General features: G+C 36.9%; 1 protein-coding gene across 10 annotated transcripts in view; it reads right to left on the bottom strand.

Moving 5' to 3' along the window:
* The window catches only part of DENND4A (DENN domain containing 4A), a 134,600-nt gene that overhangs the window by 77,030 nt on the left and 40,135 nt on the right, over window positions 1-17,435 (bottom strand). For all 10 annotated transcript variants that reach the window (XM_067750926.1, XM_067750937.1, XM_067750919.1 and 7 more), the window contains one exon: window positions 15,410-15,659. In XM_067750926.1, the coding sequence (XP_067607027.1) occupies window positions 15,410-15,659 (250 nt within the window). The remainder of the gene's footprint in view (window positions 1-15,409; window positions 15,660-17,435) is intronic.

A 17,435-nucleotide genomic window follows, 5' to 3' on the forward strand; every position in this document is an offset into this window, starting at 1 on the left:
CCGAGCTGATCTCCCTGTGCTATGCGGCTGCTTCCCACTAGCTATCTATTTTACATTTGGTAGTGTATGTATGTCCATGCCATTTTTTGATGATGGCCATTCTGACTGGTGTGAGATGATATCACATTGTAGTTCTGATTTGCATTTCTCTAATGATTAATGATTTTGAGCATTCTTTCATGTCTTTGTTGGTAATCTGTATATGTTCTCTGGTGAAATGTCTATTTAGGTCTTCTGCCCATTTTTGGATTGGGTTGTTTGTTTTCTTGATATCGAGCTGCGTGAGCTGCTTATAAGTTTTGGAGATTAATCCTTTGTCAGGTGCTTCATTTGCAAATATTTTCTCCCATTCTGAGGGTTGTCTTTTCATCTTGTTTATGCTTTCCTTTGCTGTGCAAAAGTTTTTAAGTTTCATTAGGTCCCATTTGTTTATTTTTGTTTTTATTTCCATTACTCTAGGAGGTGCATCAAAAAAGATCTTGCTGTGATTTATGTCATGGAGTGTTGTGCCTATGTTTTCCTCTAAGAGTTTGATAGTGTCTGCCCTTACATTTAGGTCTTTAATCCATTTTGAGTTTATTTTTGTGTATGGTGTAAGGGAGTGTTCTAATTTCATTCTTTTACATGTAGCTGTCTAGTTCTCCCAGCACCACTTATTGAAGAGGCTGTCTTTTCTCCACTGTATATTCTTGCCTCCTTTATCAAAGATAAGGTGACCATATGTGTGTGGGTTTATCTCTGGGATTTCTAACCTGTTCCACTGATCTATATTTGTTTTTGTGCCAGTAACATACTGTCTTGATTACTGTAGCTTTGTAGTATAGTCTGAAGTAAGGGAGCCTGATTCCTCCAGCTCCGTTTTTCGTTCTCAAGAATGCTTTGGCTATTCGGCGACACCAGGGAAGCCTTGTAGTATCCTTCTTTGTCTCTTGTGATAGTCTTTGTTTTAAAGTCTATTTTGTCTGATATGAGAATTGCTAATCAAGTCCAGGAAGCACAGAGAGTCCCATACAGGATAAATCCAAGGAGAGACACACCAAGACATGTATTAATCAAACTATCAAAAATTAAACACAAAGAAAAAATATTAAAAGCAGCAAGGGAAAAACAACAAATAACATTTCTTTCTTTTTTCTTTTGTGTCTCAAACAAATTGTGAAATTTTTTGTTCTAGTTCTGTGAAAAATGTCAGTGGTAGTTTGATAGGGATTGCATTGTAACTGTAGATTGCTTTGGGCAGTAGAGTCATTTTAACTATGTTGATTCTTCCAATCCAAGAACATGGTATATCTCTCCATCTGTTGGTATCATCTTTAATTTCTTTCATCAGTGTCTTATAATGTTCTGCATACAGGTCTTTTGTCTCCTTAGGCAGGTTTATTCCTAGATATTTTATTCCTAGATTTATTTTATTTTATTTATTTATTTATTATTTATTTATTTTATTCCTAGATTTATTTTATTTATTCCTAGATATTTTATTCATTTTGTTGCAATGGTAAATGGGAGTGTTTCCTTAATTTCTATTTCAGATTTTTCAGCATTAGTGTATAGGAATGCCAGAGATTTCTGTGCATTAATTTTGTATCCTGCTACTTCACCAAATTCATTGATTAGCTCTAGTAGTTGTCTGGTGGCATCTTTAGGATTCTCTATGTATAGTAACATGTCAACTGCAAAGTGACAGCTTTACTTCTTCTTTTCCAATTTGGATTCCTTTTATTTCTTTTTCTTCTCTGATTGCGGTGGCTAAAACTTCCAAAACTATGTTGAATAATAGTGGTGAGAGTGGGCAACCTTGTCTTGTTCCTGATCGTAGTGGAAATGGTTTCAGTTTTTCACCACTGAGGACGATGTTGGCTGTGGATTTGTCATATATGGCCTTTATTATGTTGAGGTAAGTTCCCTCTATGCCTACTTTCTGCAGGGTTTTTATCATAAATGGGTGTTGAATTTTGTCAAAACCTTTCTCTGCATCTATTGAGATGATCATACGGTTTTTCTCCTTTGATTTGTTAATATGTTGTATCACATTGATTTGTGTATATTGAAGAATTCTTGCATTCCTGGGATAAACCCCAATTGATCACGGTGTATGATCCTTTTAATGTGCTGTTGGATTCTGTTTGCTAGTATTTTGAGGATTTTTGCATCTATATTCATCAGTGATATTGGCCTGTAGGTGTCTTTCTTTGTGACATCTTTGTCTGGTTTTGGTATCAGGGTGATGGTGGCCTAGTAGAGTTTGGGTGTGTTCCTCCCTCTGCTACATTTTGGAAGAGTTTGAGAAGGATAGGTGTTAGCTCTTCTCTAAATGTTTGACAGAATTCGCCTGTGAAGCCGTCTGGTCCTGGGCTTTTGTTTGTTGGAAGATTTTTAATCACAGTTTCAATTTCAGTGCTTGTGATTGCTCTGTTCATATTTTCTATTTCTTCCTGGTTCAGTCTTGGAAGGTTATGCATTTCTAAGAATTTGTCCATTTTTTCCAGGTTGTCCATTTTTTTTAAATAAATTTATTTATTTTAGTTTTTTTATCTTTGGCTGCATTGTGTCTTCATTGCCCCATGTGGGCTTTCTGTAGTTGCGGCAAGTAGGGGCTACTCTTCATTGCAGTGCGTGGGCTTCTCATTGCGGTGGCTTCTCTGGTTGCAGAGCATGGGCTCTAGGTGTGCGGGCTTCAGTAGTTGTGGCACATGGGCTCAGTAGTTGTGGCTTGCGGGCTCTAGAGTGCAGGCTCAGTAGTTGTGGCGCACGGGCTTAGTTACTCTGTGGCATGTGGGCTCTTCCCAGACCAGGGATCGAACCTGTGTCCACTGCACTAGCAGGCAGATTCTTAACCACTGCGCCACCAGGGAAGTCCCCAGGTTGTCCATTTTATTGGCATATAGTTGCTTTTAGTAATCTCTCATTATCCTTTGTATTTCTGCAGTGTCAGTTGTTACTTCTCCTTTTTCATTTCTAGTTCTATTGATTTGAGTTTTCTCCCTTTTTTTCTTGATGAGTCTGGCTAATGGTTTATCAATTTTGTTTATCTTCTCAAAGAACCAGCTTTTAGTTTTATTGATCTTTGCTATCATTACCTTCATTTCTTTTTCATTTATTTCTGATCTGATCTTTATGAGTTCTTTCCTTCTGCTAAGTTTGAGGGTTTTTTGTTCTTCTTTCTCTAAGTGTTTTAGGTGTAAGGTTAGGTTGTTTGAGATGTTTCTTGTCTCTTAAGGTAGGATTGTATTGCTATAAACTTCCCTCTTAGAACTGCTTTTGCTGCATTCTATAGGTTTTGGGTCATCATGTTTCCATTGTCATTTGTATCTCGGTATTTTTTGATTTCCTCTTTGATTTCTTCAGTGATCTCTTGGTTATTAACTAGTGTATTGTTCAGCCTCCATGCATTTGTATTTTTTACAGATTTTTTCCTGTAATTGAAATCTAGTCTCATAGTGATGTGGTCGGAAAAGATGCTTGGTACGATTTCAATTTTCTTAAATTTACCAAGGCTTGATTTGTGACCCAAGATATGATCTATCCTGGAGAATGTTCCATGAACACTTGAGAAGAAAGTGTATTCTGTTGTTTCTGGATGGAATGTCCTATAAATATCAATTAAGTCCATCTTGTTTAATGTATCATTTAAAGCTTGTGTTCCCTTATTTATTTTCATTTTGGATGATCTGTCCACTGGTGAAAGTAGGGTGTTAAAGTCCCCTACTATGAATGTGTTACTGTCGATTTCCCCTTTTATGGCTGTTAGTATTTGCCTTATGTATTGAGGTGCTCCTACGTTGGGTGCATAAATATTTACAATTGTTATATCTTCTTCTTGGAATGATATGTTGATCATTATGTAGTGTCCTTTTTTTTTTCTTTTGTTTTTGTTTTTATTTGCGGTATGTGGGCCTCTCACTGTTGTGGCCTCTCCTGTTGCGGAGCACAGGCTCCAGACACGCAGGCTCAGCGGCCATGGCTCACGGGCCCAGCCACTCCGCGGCATGTGGGATCTTCCTGGACCGGGGCACGAACCCGTATCCCCTGCATCAGCAGGCGGACTCTCAACCACTGCGCCACCAGGGAAGCCTTGTGGTATCCTTCTTTGTCTCTTGTGAATAGTCTTTGTTTTAAAGTCTATTTTGTCTGATATGAGAATTGCTAATCAAGCCCAGGAAGCACAGAGAGTCCCATACAGGATAAATCCAAGGAGAGACACACCAAGACATGTATTAATCAACGTATCAAAAATTAAACACAAAGAAAAAATATTAAAAGCAGCAAGGGAAAAACAACAAATAACATACAAGGGAATCCCATAGGGTTAACAGCTGATCTTTCAGGAGAAACTCTGCAAGCCAGATGGGAGTGGCAGGACATATTTAAAGTGATGAAGGGGGAAAACCTACAACCAAGATTACTCTACCCAGCAAGGATCTCATTCAGATTTGACGGAGAAACTAAAACCTTTACAGACAAGCAAAAACTAAGAGAATTCAGCACCACCAAACCAGCTCTACAACAAATGCTAAAGGAAATTCTCTAGGCAGCAAACACAAGAGAAGGAAAATACCTACAAAAACCCAAAACAATTAAGAAAATGGTAATAGGAACATACATATCAATACTTACCTTAAATGTAAATGGATTAAATGCTCCAACCAAAGGACATAGACTGGCTGAATGGATACAAAAACAAGACCCGTATATATGCTGTCTACAAGAGACCCACTTCAGACCTAGGGACACATACAGACTGAAAGTGAGGGGATGGAAAAAGATATTCCATGCTATAAGCTTTTATTTATTTATTTATTTATTTTTTGCGGTACATGGGCTTCTCACTGTTGTGGCCTCACCTGTTGCGGAGCACAGGCTCCGAACGCGCAGGCTCAGCGGCCATGGCTCATGGGCCTAGGCGCTCCACGGCACGTGGGATCTTCCCAGACCGGGGCACGAACCCGTGTACCCTGCATCGGCAGGCAGACTCTCAACCACTGCGCCAACAGGGAAGCCCGCCATAAGCTTTTAATGGGAGGTGAGAAGTGGGGGAAACATTTTTTGAGGCCAAAGCTGTAAACCTGGTACAAAAATCATGTATGAACTTGGGGAAAGACTCAACATGCATTTCCTCATGTCCATTAGACTGTTTTTTGGGTTTGGGTTTTTTGGGTTTTTTTCCTCCTGGTTTTGAAAACTAGTAGATGCTTTCAATCAAGCCACCTAATCTCCCCAAATCAAAAATAAGCTATAATAACTATACCCTTGAGTATTATCCACACATCAATAATTTAAATCTAACCTTTGTCTGATTCTCTATATAAACATTTGGCAGATATGAAAACAAGTTACCTGCATTGCATGTCTATTTTAGTTTTTCTGAACGAGTTAGAAGTCATTGTACGTCTCCTACAGAGATCTAAATTTGTTTTTACTACCTTATAGTCAATGGAAACAAAGATTGTTAAAAGATATAAACCACAACCCATTGCTTAAAATAAGACCCTACAACTAAGATTAGGGAAATTTCTCTATATTCAGGACTGATACTAGATTTAAGAGTAAGAAAATAGGATGGCGGAGTAGAAGGACGTGCTCTCACTCCCTCTTGCAAGAACACCAGAATCACAACTAGCTGCTGGACAATCATCGAAAGGAAGACACTGGAACTCACCAAAAAAGATACACCACATCCAAAGACAAAGGAGAAGCCACAATGAGACGGCAGGAGGGGCGCAATCACAGTAAAATCAAATCCCATAACTGATGGGTGGGTGACTCACAGACTGGAGAACACTTATACCACAGAAGTCAACCCACTGGAGTGAAGGTTCTGAGCCCCACATCAGGCTTCCCAACCTGGCGGTCTGGCAACGGAAGGAGGAATTCCTACAGAATCAGACTTTGAAGTTTAGTGGGAATTGACTGCAGGACTTCGACAGGACTGGGGGAAACAGAAACTCCAGTCTTGGAGGGCACACACAAAGTAGTGTGCACATTGGGACACAGGGGAAGGAGCAGTGGCCCTATAGGAGACTGAACCAGACCTACCTGCTAGTGTTGGAGCCTCTCCTGCAGAGGTGGAAGGTGGCTGTGGCTCACCATGGGGACAAGGACACTGGCAGCAGAAGTTCTGGGAAGTACTCCTTGGTGTGAGCCCTCCCAGAGTCTGTCATTAGCCCCACCAAAGACCCCAGGTAGGCTCCACTGTTCGGCTGCCTCAGGCAAAACAACCAACAGGGAGGGAACCCAGCCCCGCCCATCAACAGTCAAGCAGATTAAACTTTTACTGAGCTCTGCTCACCAGAGCAACAGTCAGCTCTACCCACCACCAGTCCCTCCCATCAGGAAACTTGCACAAGCCTCTTAGATAGCCTCATCCACCAGAGGGCAGACAGCTGAAGCCAAGAAAAACTACAATCCTGCAGCCTGTGGAACAAAAACCACATTCACAGAAAGATAGACAAGATGAAAAGGCAGAGGGCTATGTACCAGATGAAGGAACAAGATAAAACGCCAGAAAAACAACTAAATGAGGTGGAGATAGGCAACCTTCCAGAAAAAGAATTCAGAATAATGATAGTGAAGATAATCCAGGACCTCGTAAAAAGAAGATGCAAGAAATGTTTAACGAAGACCTAGAAGAATTAAAGAACAAACAGAGATGAACAATACAAAACTGAAATGAAAACTACACTAGAAGGAATCAATAGCAGAATAACTGAGGCAGAAGAACGGATAAGTGACCTGGAAGACAGAATGGTGGAATTCACTGCTGCCAAACAGAATAAAGAAAAAGAATGAAAAGAAATGAAGACAGCCTAAGAGACCTCTGGGACAACATTAAGCGTAACAACATTCGCATTATAGGGGTTCCAGAAGGAGAAGAGAGAGAGAAAGGACCAGAGAAAATATTTGAAGCGATTATAGTCAAAAACTTCCCTAACATGGGAAAGGAAATAGCCACCCAAGTCCAGGAAGCTCAGAGAGTCCCATACAGGATAAACCCAAGGAGAAACACACTGAGACACATAGTACTCAAATTGGCAAAAATTAAAGACAAAGAAAAATTACTGAAAGCAGCAAGGGAAAAATGACAAATAACATACAAGGGAACTCGCATAAGGTAAACAGCTGGTTTCTCAGCAGAAACTCTACAAGCCAGAAGGGAGTGGCATGATATACTTAAAGTGATGAAAGGGAAGAACCTACAACCAAGATTACTCTACCCAGCAAGGATCTCAATTAGATTCGATGGAGAAACCCTAATCAAAAGCTTTACAGACAAGCAAAAGCTAAGAGGATTCAGCACCACCAAACGAGCTCTACAACAAATGCTAAAGGAACTTCTCTAAGTGGGAAACACAAGAGAAGAAAAGGACCTACAAAAACAAACCCAAAACAATTAAGAAAATGGTCATAGGAACATACATATCGATAATTACCTTAAACGTGAATGGATTAAATGCTCCAACCAAAAGACACAGGCTTGCTGAATGGATACAAAAATAAGACCCATATATATGCTGTCTACAAGAGACCCACTTCAGCCCTAGGGACACATAAACTGAAAGTGAGGGGATGAAAAAAGATATTCCATGTAAATGGAAATCAAAGAAAGCTGGAGTAGCTATACTCATATCAGATAAAATAGACTTTAAAATAAAGAATGTTACAAGAGACAAGGAAGGACACTGCATAATGATCAAGGGATCAATCCAAGAAGAAGATGTAACAATTATAAATATATATGCACACAACATAGGAGCACCTCAATACATAAGGCAACTGCTAACAGGTATAAAGAGGAAATCAACAGTAACACAATAATAGTGGGGGCTTTAACACCTCACTTACACCAATGGACAGATTATCCAAAATGAAAATAAACAAGGAAACATAAGCTTTAAATGGCACAATAGACCAGACAGATTTAATTGATATTTATAGGACATTCCATCCCAAAACACCAGACTACACTTGCTTCTCAAGTGCACACGGAACATTCTCCAGGATAGATCACATCTTGGGTCACAAATCAAGCCTCAGTAAATTTAAGAAAATTGAAATCATATCAAGCATCTTTTCTGACCACAACGCTACGAGATTAGAAATGAATTACAGGGAAAAAAACTTAAAAAACACAAACACATGGAGGCTAAACAATATGTTACTAAATAACCAAGAGATCACTGAAGAAATCAAAAAGGAAATACCTAGAGACAAATGATAATGAAAACATGATGATCCAAAACCTATGGGATGCAGCAAAAGCAGTTCTAAGAGGGAAGTTTATAGCTATACAAGCCTACCTCAAGAAACGAGAAAAATCTCAAATAAACAATCTAACCTTACACCTAAAGGAACCAGAGAAAGAAGAACAAAGAAAACTCAAAGTTAGCAGAAGGAAAAAAATCATAAAGATCAGAGCAGAAATAAATGAAATAGAAACAAAGAAAACAGTAGCAAAGATCAATAAAACTAAAAGCTGGTTCTTTGAGAAGATAAACAAAATTGATAAACCATTAGCCAGACTCATCAAGAAAAAGAGGGAGAGGACTCAAATCAATAAAATTAGAAATGAAAAAGGAGAAGTTACAACAGATACCACAGAAATACAAAGCATCCTAAGAGACTACTACAAGCAACTCTATGCCAATAATATGCACAACCTGGAAGAAATGGACAAATTCTTAGAAAGGTATAACCTTTCACGACTGAACCAGGAAGAAATAGAGAATATGAACAGACCAATTACAAGTAATGAAATTGAAACTGTATTAAAAATCTTCCAACAAACAAAAGTCCAGGACCAGATGGCTTCAAAGGTGAACTCTATGAAACATTAACATAAGAGCTAACACCCATCCTTCTCAAACTCTTCCAAAAAATTACAGAGGGAGGAACACTCCCAAACTCACTCTATGAGGCCACCATCCCCCTGATACCAAAACCAGACAAAGATACTACAAAAACAGAAAATTACAGAACAATATCACTGATGAATATAGATGCAAAAATCCTCAACAAAATACTAGCAAACAGAATCCAACAACACATTAAAAGGATCATACACCATGATCAAGTGGGATTTATCCCAGGGATCCAAGTATTCTTCAATATATGCAAATCAATCAATGTGATACACCATATTAACAGATTGAATAAAAACCATATGATCATCTCAATAGATGCAGGAAAAACTTTTGACAGAATTCAACACCTATTTATGAAAAGAACTCTCGAGAAAGTGGGCACAGAGGGAACCTACCTCAACATAATAAAGGCCATATATGACAAACCCACAGCAAACATCATTCTCAGTGGTGAAAAACTGAAAGCATTTCCACTAAGATCAGTAACAAGACAAGGAGGTCCACTCTCACCACTATTATTCAACATAGTTTTGGAAGTCCTAGCCAGAGAAGAAAAAGAAATAAAAGGAATACAAATTGGAAAAGAAGAAGTAAAACTGTCACTGCTTGCAGATGACATGATACTATACATAGAGAAGCCTAAAAATGCCACCAGAAAACTACTAGAGCTAATCAATGAATTTGGTAAAGTTGCAGGATACAAAATTAATGCACAGAAATCTCTTGCATTCCTATACACTAATGTTGAAAAATCTGAAAGAGAAATTAAGGAAACACTCCCATTTACCATTGCAACAAAAAGAATAAAATACCTAGGAATAAACCTACCTAAGGAGACAAAAGACCTGTATGCATAAAATATTTATTTAGACACTGATGAATGGAATTAAACATGATACCAACAGATGGAGAGATATACCATGTTCTTGGATTGGAAGAATCAATATTGTGAAAATGACTCTACTACCCAAAGCAATCTACAGATTCAATGCAATCCCTATCAAATTACCAATGGCATTTTTTACAGAACTAGAACAAAAAATCTTAAAATTTGTATGGAGACACAAAAGACCCCGAATAGCCAAGGCAGTCGTGAGAAAGAAAAACAGAGCTGGAGGAATCAGACTCCCTGACTTCAGATTATACTACAAAGCTACAGTAATCAAGACAATATGGTACTGGCACAAAAACAGAAACATAGATCAATGGAATAAGATAGAAAGCCCAGAGATAAAGCCACGCACCTATGGTCAACTAATCTATGACAAAGGAGGCAAGAATATACAATGGAGAAAAGACAGTCTCTTCAGTAAGTGGTGTTGGGAAAACTGGACAGGTACATTTAAAAGAATGAAATTAGAACACTCCCTAATACCATACACAAAAATAAACTCAAAATGGATAAGAGACCTAAATGTAAGACAGGACACTATAAAACTCTTAGAGGAAAACATAGGAAGAACACTCTTTGACATAAATCACAGCAAGATCTTTTTTGATCCACCTCCTAGAGTAATGGAAATAAAAACAAAAATAAACAAATGCAAAGGAAAGCATAAACAAGATGAAAAGACAACCCTCAGAATGGCAGAAAATATTTGCAAATGAATCAACGGACAAAGGATTAATCTGCAAAATATATAACCAGCTCATGCAACTCAATATTAAAGCAAGGAACAACCCAATCCAAAAATGGGCAGAAGACTAAACACACATTTCTCCAAAGAAGACATACATATGGCCATGAAGCACATCAAAAGCTGCTCAACATCACTAATTATTAGAGAAATGCAAATCAAAACTACAATGAGGTATCACCTCAAACCAGTTAGAATGGGCATCATCAGAAAATCTACAAACAACAAATGCTGGAGAGGGTGTGGAGAAAAGGGAACCCTTGCACTGTTGGTGGGAATGTAAAATGATACAGCCACTATGGAGAACAGTATGGAGGTTCCCTAAAAAACTAAAAATAGAATTACCATATGATCCAGCCATCCCCCTACTGGGCATATACCCAGAGAAAACCATAATTCAAAAAGACACATGCACTACAATGTTCATTGCAGTACTATTTACAATAGCCAGGTCATGGAAGCAACCTAAATGCCCATCAACAGACAAATGGATAAAGAAGATGTAAACAATGGAATATTACTCGGCCATAAAAAGGAAAGAAATTGGGTCATTTGTTAAGATGTGGATGGATCTAGAGACTGTCATACAGAGTGAAGTAAGTCAGAGAGAAAAACAAATATCGTATATTAACGCATGTATGTGGAACCTAGAAAACTGGTACAGATGAACCGGTTTGCAGGCCAGAAGTTGAGACACAGATGTAGAGAACAAACGTATGGACACCAAGGGGGGAAAGACGCAGGGGGGTGGGGATGGTGATGTGCTGAATTGGGCGATTGGGATTGACATGTATACACTGATGTGTATAAAACTGACGACTAATAGGAGCTTGCTGTATAAAAAAATAAAATAAAATTCAAAAATTAAGAAAAAAAAGAGTTAAGAAAATAAACATTTAAGAGGTTTTTATTCCTATAATGTTTCTTAAGAGAACTGAGAGGACCTTAAACACTGGGCAAAAATAAAATAAAACAACTCTTCCTTGCTGTATGTCAATTATATCTCAATAAAACTGAAAAAAAAGAAAATCTCATCCTCAGTCGTTAAATGCACATAAAAGGGACTGAATAAGCAGAGTTAACTAAGGAATAATTAATAACAGCTAATGTTTACATAGCACTTACTAGGTACTATCCTAAGTTCTTTACAGATATGAAACATTTAATCTTCACAAAAAGCCTGTGAAATAAAATACTACTTTATCCTTGTTTCATGCATGAGGAAACTGAGGCACAAAGAGTCAAAGAACTTGTCCAAGACATGCATCTGGAATGCAAATCCAGCAGGTTAGCTGGAGTCCATTCTGTTCACACTATGTTACACTGCCTCTTTATTCTTTCAGCAGAGAATTAATGCTCTCTGACAACACTGGGACCAATACTTTAGAGTAAGGAAAAATAGGAACTCATGTCTGGTTTTGGTTTCAGTGCAACAAGTCTACCTTGAACACTTTGATTAATTAATAAGACCTAGAAATGGTTCTAATGACATTGGCGATTTCCTTTGAACACAAAACTAACAAATCTATAAAATAAAGGAAAATTCACCAATGGGAAAAGGGCAAGTATCTGTGAGCCTGAACAGTCTTGCTAAAACACCAAACCAAATCTTGAAACAAGGTTAAGCTGGACATCAGATTATGGAAGAGTTCAAAAACCCTTCTTGCCATCACTATCAATACCACATGAGGCCTGTAAAACTTACTTGCTACCATGATCTTCTTCCTCCACCATAACTCCACTGTCACATGTAATCATCAAATCAAAATGCAAGGATAGCATGAAAGAATAGCGTATTTTGTATATGAATGGCTGTTGACAAGTAGGGGTCACATAGCTGCAAATAACTCTTTTAGGATACAAATGAGATACCGTCAGCATCCGTTTTTCGAATTACCTATTTAAACATTTTAAACGAATACTGCTACTACCTTAAAACTGCAGATTTTTCTAAAAGAAAATTTGGAATTGAAAGGTATTTACAGATAATAAACTAACACATATATAGTGTTTTCTTATATGTTCTGGAACATGATTCTAAATTCATTTAACCATCACAATTACTTATAAGGTAGATGCTACTATCACTCTCATTTTACAATTGTGAAACTGAGGCACAGAGAAGTTATGTTACTTTCTCAAGGTCACAAAGCCAATAAGTGTCAGAGATAGGATTCATATCCAGACACTCCGGCTCCAGAGTCTGTGCTTTGAACCACTTGGCTATACTGATCTTAACCACTACACAATACAGATCTATTTTACTATCTTATTGAGGGGGTTAAAAACATTTTCAGACTCCTAAAATTTGTGTTGTATCCAGTCACATATCAATACACTCCATTTCTTTTTCTTGTAGCTTTACCTAAAGCTTCAGTATTTCTCTTCTTGCTAGCTTAAAAGAAGAGAGCACATAACAGCTCAATAAATGTAAATTATTTTAGGAAGTATGTAGTTCTAACTATGGTCATAACAGCTTTGCTTGTAATATAAAAAACTTAGAATCTAAATGTCTTACAATAGAAGATGGAATAAATTGTGGCACATCCACTTAATGTAGTAATATTTAGCCATTCAAAGCTGTTATATATGAAAAGATGTTAAACCTCCACAATAATCAAAGAAATGCAAATTAAAATTAGAATGATTTCTTCTTATTAGATAGTCAATAATTAAAAAGGGATTGATAACAACCAGTGTTGGTGAGGTACAGGACCTGGGAAAGGGCATTCTTATACAGTACGGTTGCTGGAAATATAAACTGTCACAACTTTTTCAGAGCAATCTGTCAACACTTCTCAAAATGTACACCATACCCATCAATTCTAGTTACAATTATTTACTCTTCCAGAAACACTCCAATAAATATACAAAGAAAAAGGCACAAAATTGATCAAAGCAGCATTATGAGTAATGGGAAAAACTGGAAATAACTTGTATTCATCATTCTTCATTTGTATTTTCTGGAATACTATACAATCACTGAAAGAATTAAGTAGAGAGTTATATTAACTGATAAAGATGGATAGTTAAAAAAAAGCTTATATCAGAATATATTGAAATTTCCAATTTTTGAAAAATAAAGGATGAATTTATCCATATTACATATACTCCACATATGTGCACACAAAAGGGTCTGGAAGGATACAAGCCAAATTGTTAATTGTTAATCCTGGCAAAGGATCACAAAAGATGGAAGCAGGAACAAGAACTTTCGCTCTTTACTTCCTAGATGTATGATTTGCTCCCCTCCCCCTCTCAATTTTTTTTTTTGACTATAAATTTCTTTTTAAAATTTAAAACAGCAATTTAGAAAAAAAGATAATTACAATTACAGATCATGCATGGCCTTAAGGCTACTGGAAGGACTCTGGCTTTTACTAAGAGTGAGATGGGAAGCCATTAAGGGTTGTAAACCAAAGAGAGAGATGATCTAATTTGTTTTGCTATGTGAAGAATAGGCTGTAGGAAGAAGTAGAAGCAGTGATCAGCTAAACCAGGGGTCTGGCAAACTACGGCTTGTGTTTGACCCAAGGCCTGTTTTTGTACAACTGAGCTAAGACTGGTAAAAAGGTTGTTTTTAAAACAAAGGATGAATTTGCGACAGAGCCTGTATATGACCTGCAAAAGCTAACTTATCATTTAGCCCTTTATTCAAAAGTTTGCCTAACTCCTGAATTAGGAGACCACTGCAATAATCCAGTTAAGAGATGATTATGGCTTGGATCAGGGCTGCAGCACGTGGAGAAGCTGAGAAGTGTTCAAGTTCAAAATATGTTTTGAAATGAAAGGCAACAGAATTTACAGAAGAAGTGAATGAGAGGTAGAAGATAAAGGTTAAGGATTACTCCAAGGATTTTTAGTCTGAGTAACTACAAGAGTGGAATTTCCTTTTACTAGAGGAGGAAAATTATGGGGATAAGTAGATTTGGAGAGGGACACTAGGAGTTCAGTTTTGGACATGTTAAATTTGAGATAACCTATTTGATAAGATATCCAAGAAGAGATAATGAATTAGAAAGATGGGGGGACACAGAAATTTAGAAGTCATCCACACATAGCCTGTATTTAAATGATTAAATCATCAATGAAGTGAGTTTAGATTTAAAGATAAATGGTCTGAAGACTGAACCCTGGGGCACTCTGTTGTGTTGCAGTTAGGGAATTGGGAAGAAATTAGCAAAGGCAGAAGGGGAATAACTGGTGAGGTAGGAGGGAAAAAGCCAGAGAGCACAGAGGATAGAGACTGACTCTTCTCTTCCTGCCACTGTTTCAAGAAGGGAGAAGTGATCATCTATGTCTAAATGTACTAAAAAATTAAGATGAAGAGTTGATTACTGGATTCAACAAGTGCAATCTTGGTGGAATGATGGAGACAAAAGCCTAACTGGAAAGAGTCAAAGTGAGGAAGGAGACAGAATACAGTCAACTCTTGAGATGTTTTATTATAAAGAACAATCAAATGGGGGAACAGATGCAGTGGGATATAAAGATCAAGAGGCTTTGTAAAGATGGGAGGTATTGTAACATGCTTTTGCATGCTGGAGGAAATAACCCACTAGAGAATGAAAAACTGATGATTCAAAAAAAAGTAGGGAGGATTGCTGAATCTATGTCTCAAATAGGTGAGTATACAGGATCTAGTGCGCAAGTGGAGGGGTTACCCTTGGTGAGTGCATCACTTTTGCAGTAAGGGGGAAAAATTATTTAATTACAAAAAAAAAGAAAGCTTTTTGCACAGCTCTTTTTGAAAGTACAACTAAATTACTTTCCTAAAAATAAAATATCTGACATCTTTAAAAAATCTATTTTTTAATTCAGTAATTGTGCTAGGCTGTTTCCCAAAGATTTATTTTAAATTATGCTCTTTTCATCCGTGGCTAATTTTATCAGTGCAAAAGAGTCACTTACCATACTGTTATTGAGATTCTTGTCAACTTTGCAGAATGTGTGTGGTGGACTTTCTCCTTTACTGGGTATAATAATACATATGTCTGTAACAGCCAACGTATTCTGAGTCATGTTTTCAGAGGCTCTTCGGTAAGTGATATAAATTCTTTGTGATGAGGTACTGCCGCTAATATTTGCAGGGCGTCCGTAAGGAGTACTCTGGATAACTTCACACCCCTGTTTCAATCTTTCTTTCCAGTCATATAAAACCCTAAAAAATAAATAAAATAAATTAGTACACAATTACAAAGCACCTGCAAATATGAAAGGTAATATTGTCAGGAATCATAAACTGATCCTTAAATGTAGCAGATATTCCAATTGTACTGCAAGTTTGAATGCACCATCCCATATAAAATTAAAGAATAACTGGGAACTTCTCTTGTGGCACAGTGGTTAAGACTCCGTGCCCCCAATTCAGGGGACCCCGGGTTCAATCCCTGGTCTGGGAACTAGATCCCACATGCATGCCGCAACTAAGAGTTTGCATGCCACAACTACAGAGCCAGCGAGCCGCAACTAAAGGAGTCCTCAAGCTGCAACTAAGGAGCCCAAGTGCCGCAACTAAGGAGCCTGCCTGCCACAACTAAGACCCAGTGCAACCAAATAAATAAATAAATATTTTTTAAAATAAAAATAAATTAAAAATTAAAGAGTAACTGTTTTCCCTACCAAAAATTAATAATGTAAGGAAAATTTATATTAACCTCTGTTTATTGACATAAACCACAGAATAGCAATTTTGTGCAAAGGTACTTATTTTAGCATTCCATTTAAGAGATAGATAGCTAGATAGACAGATGGACAGATAGGTGTATGTATGTATGTATGTCTCTAAAACCAAGCATCATTTTAGAAAAAGCAACCTTGTATTTTGACCAAAGTTAAAATTTTACAAAAGGCTCCTTGCCATACAGTAGAGAACTTGCTTGCACACTTTTACCTCCAATACTTCCTTCAGCTTTAAGAGAGAGTTTTAAGGCTTTCAAAAGAGTAAATGACCTTAAGTCTATCTTTCATCAAAAGTACAAGTGAAAGTTTCCCCCTGCTCCTTTATGGTAAAATCATACGTTTTTAATAAAGGACAGGCCAGGCACCCATTCCTTAAGTTTTCTAAATACTATTACTTAAAGTACTCTGGAAAACAAAGAAAACATCATGCTTGAATAATATTAGTTTATTCCCTCACAGAATTCACTAATTTGTACTTTAATGCTAAGTCTTTGGCATTAGCAAAAAAAAATTAAAGCCCTATTATATTAAATGTTTCTTTATTTGTTATAAAAATTATTATAGAAGGTAATGTCCCCAACATCAATCAGTATTCCCTTTTATAAAATCCCATTATACAAATAAAATTTAGTGTAAAAAATTGGTCAAATTATTTCTTTCTAATATAATTTTTAATTTCCCTTTTGTCTCAGCTGTCAGCAAACTTAAAAATTTTTTTCTTTAAACATTCTATTTTGAAAGTTTAGAGTGAAATTTGATGCTTAATCATAGCAGCTATGTATATCCCAATGTTAGCCTAATTGCTTACTCCTCCTCCTCTTGATCTTGATTTTCTGTCTTGTTTTTTCTTAATCCTAAAAAATGGCATTGTCAAACTATTATATATAGAATGGATAAACAACAAGGTCCTACTGTATAGCACAGGAAACTATATTCAATATTGAGGTAAACTATAATGGAAAAGAATATAAAAAATATATGTATAACTAATCACCTTGCTGTAAAGTAGAAATTAATTACAACATTGTAAATCAACTATACTTCAATTTTAAAAAATAAATAAGTAAAAAAAATTTTTAAGGCATTATAACAGAGAAGTTAGACATATCTGAATTCGAACCCCTACCACCTGGTACCAGCTGTATTATCTTAGGCAGTTACTTAACTTCTCTGATCCTTATACTATTCAACTATAAAATTTAAAAATCTAGCTCATAGGATCTTGGCAGAATTAGATGAGAGTACAAGTAAGGTC

The sequence above is a fragment of the Pseudorca crassidens genome, chromosome 1 (assembly GCF_039906515.1).
Source record: "Pseudorca crassidens isolate mPseCra1 chromosome 1, mPseCra1.hap1, whole genome shotgun sequence".
In the NCBI taxonomy this organism is placed as follows: domain Eukaryota; kingdom Metazoa; phylum Chordata; class Mammalia; order Artiodactyla; family Delphinidae; genus Pseudorca; species Pseudorca crassidens.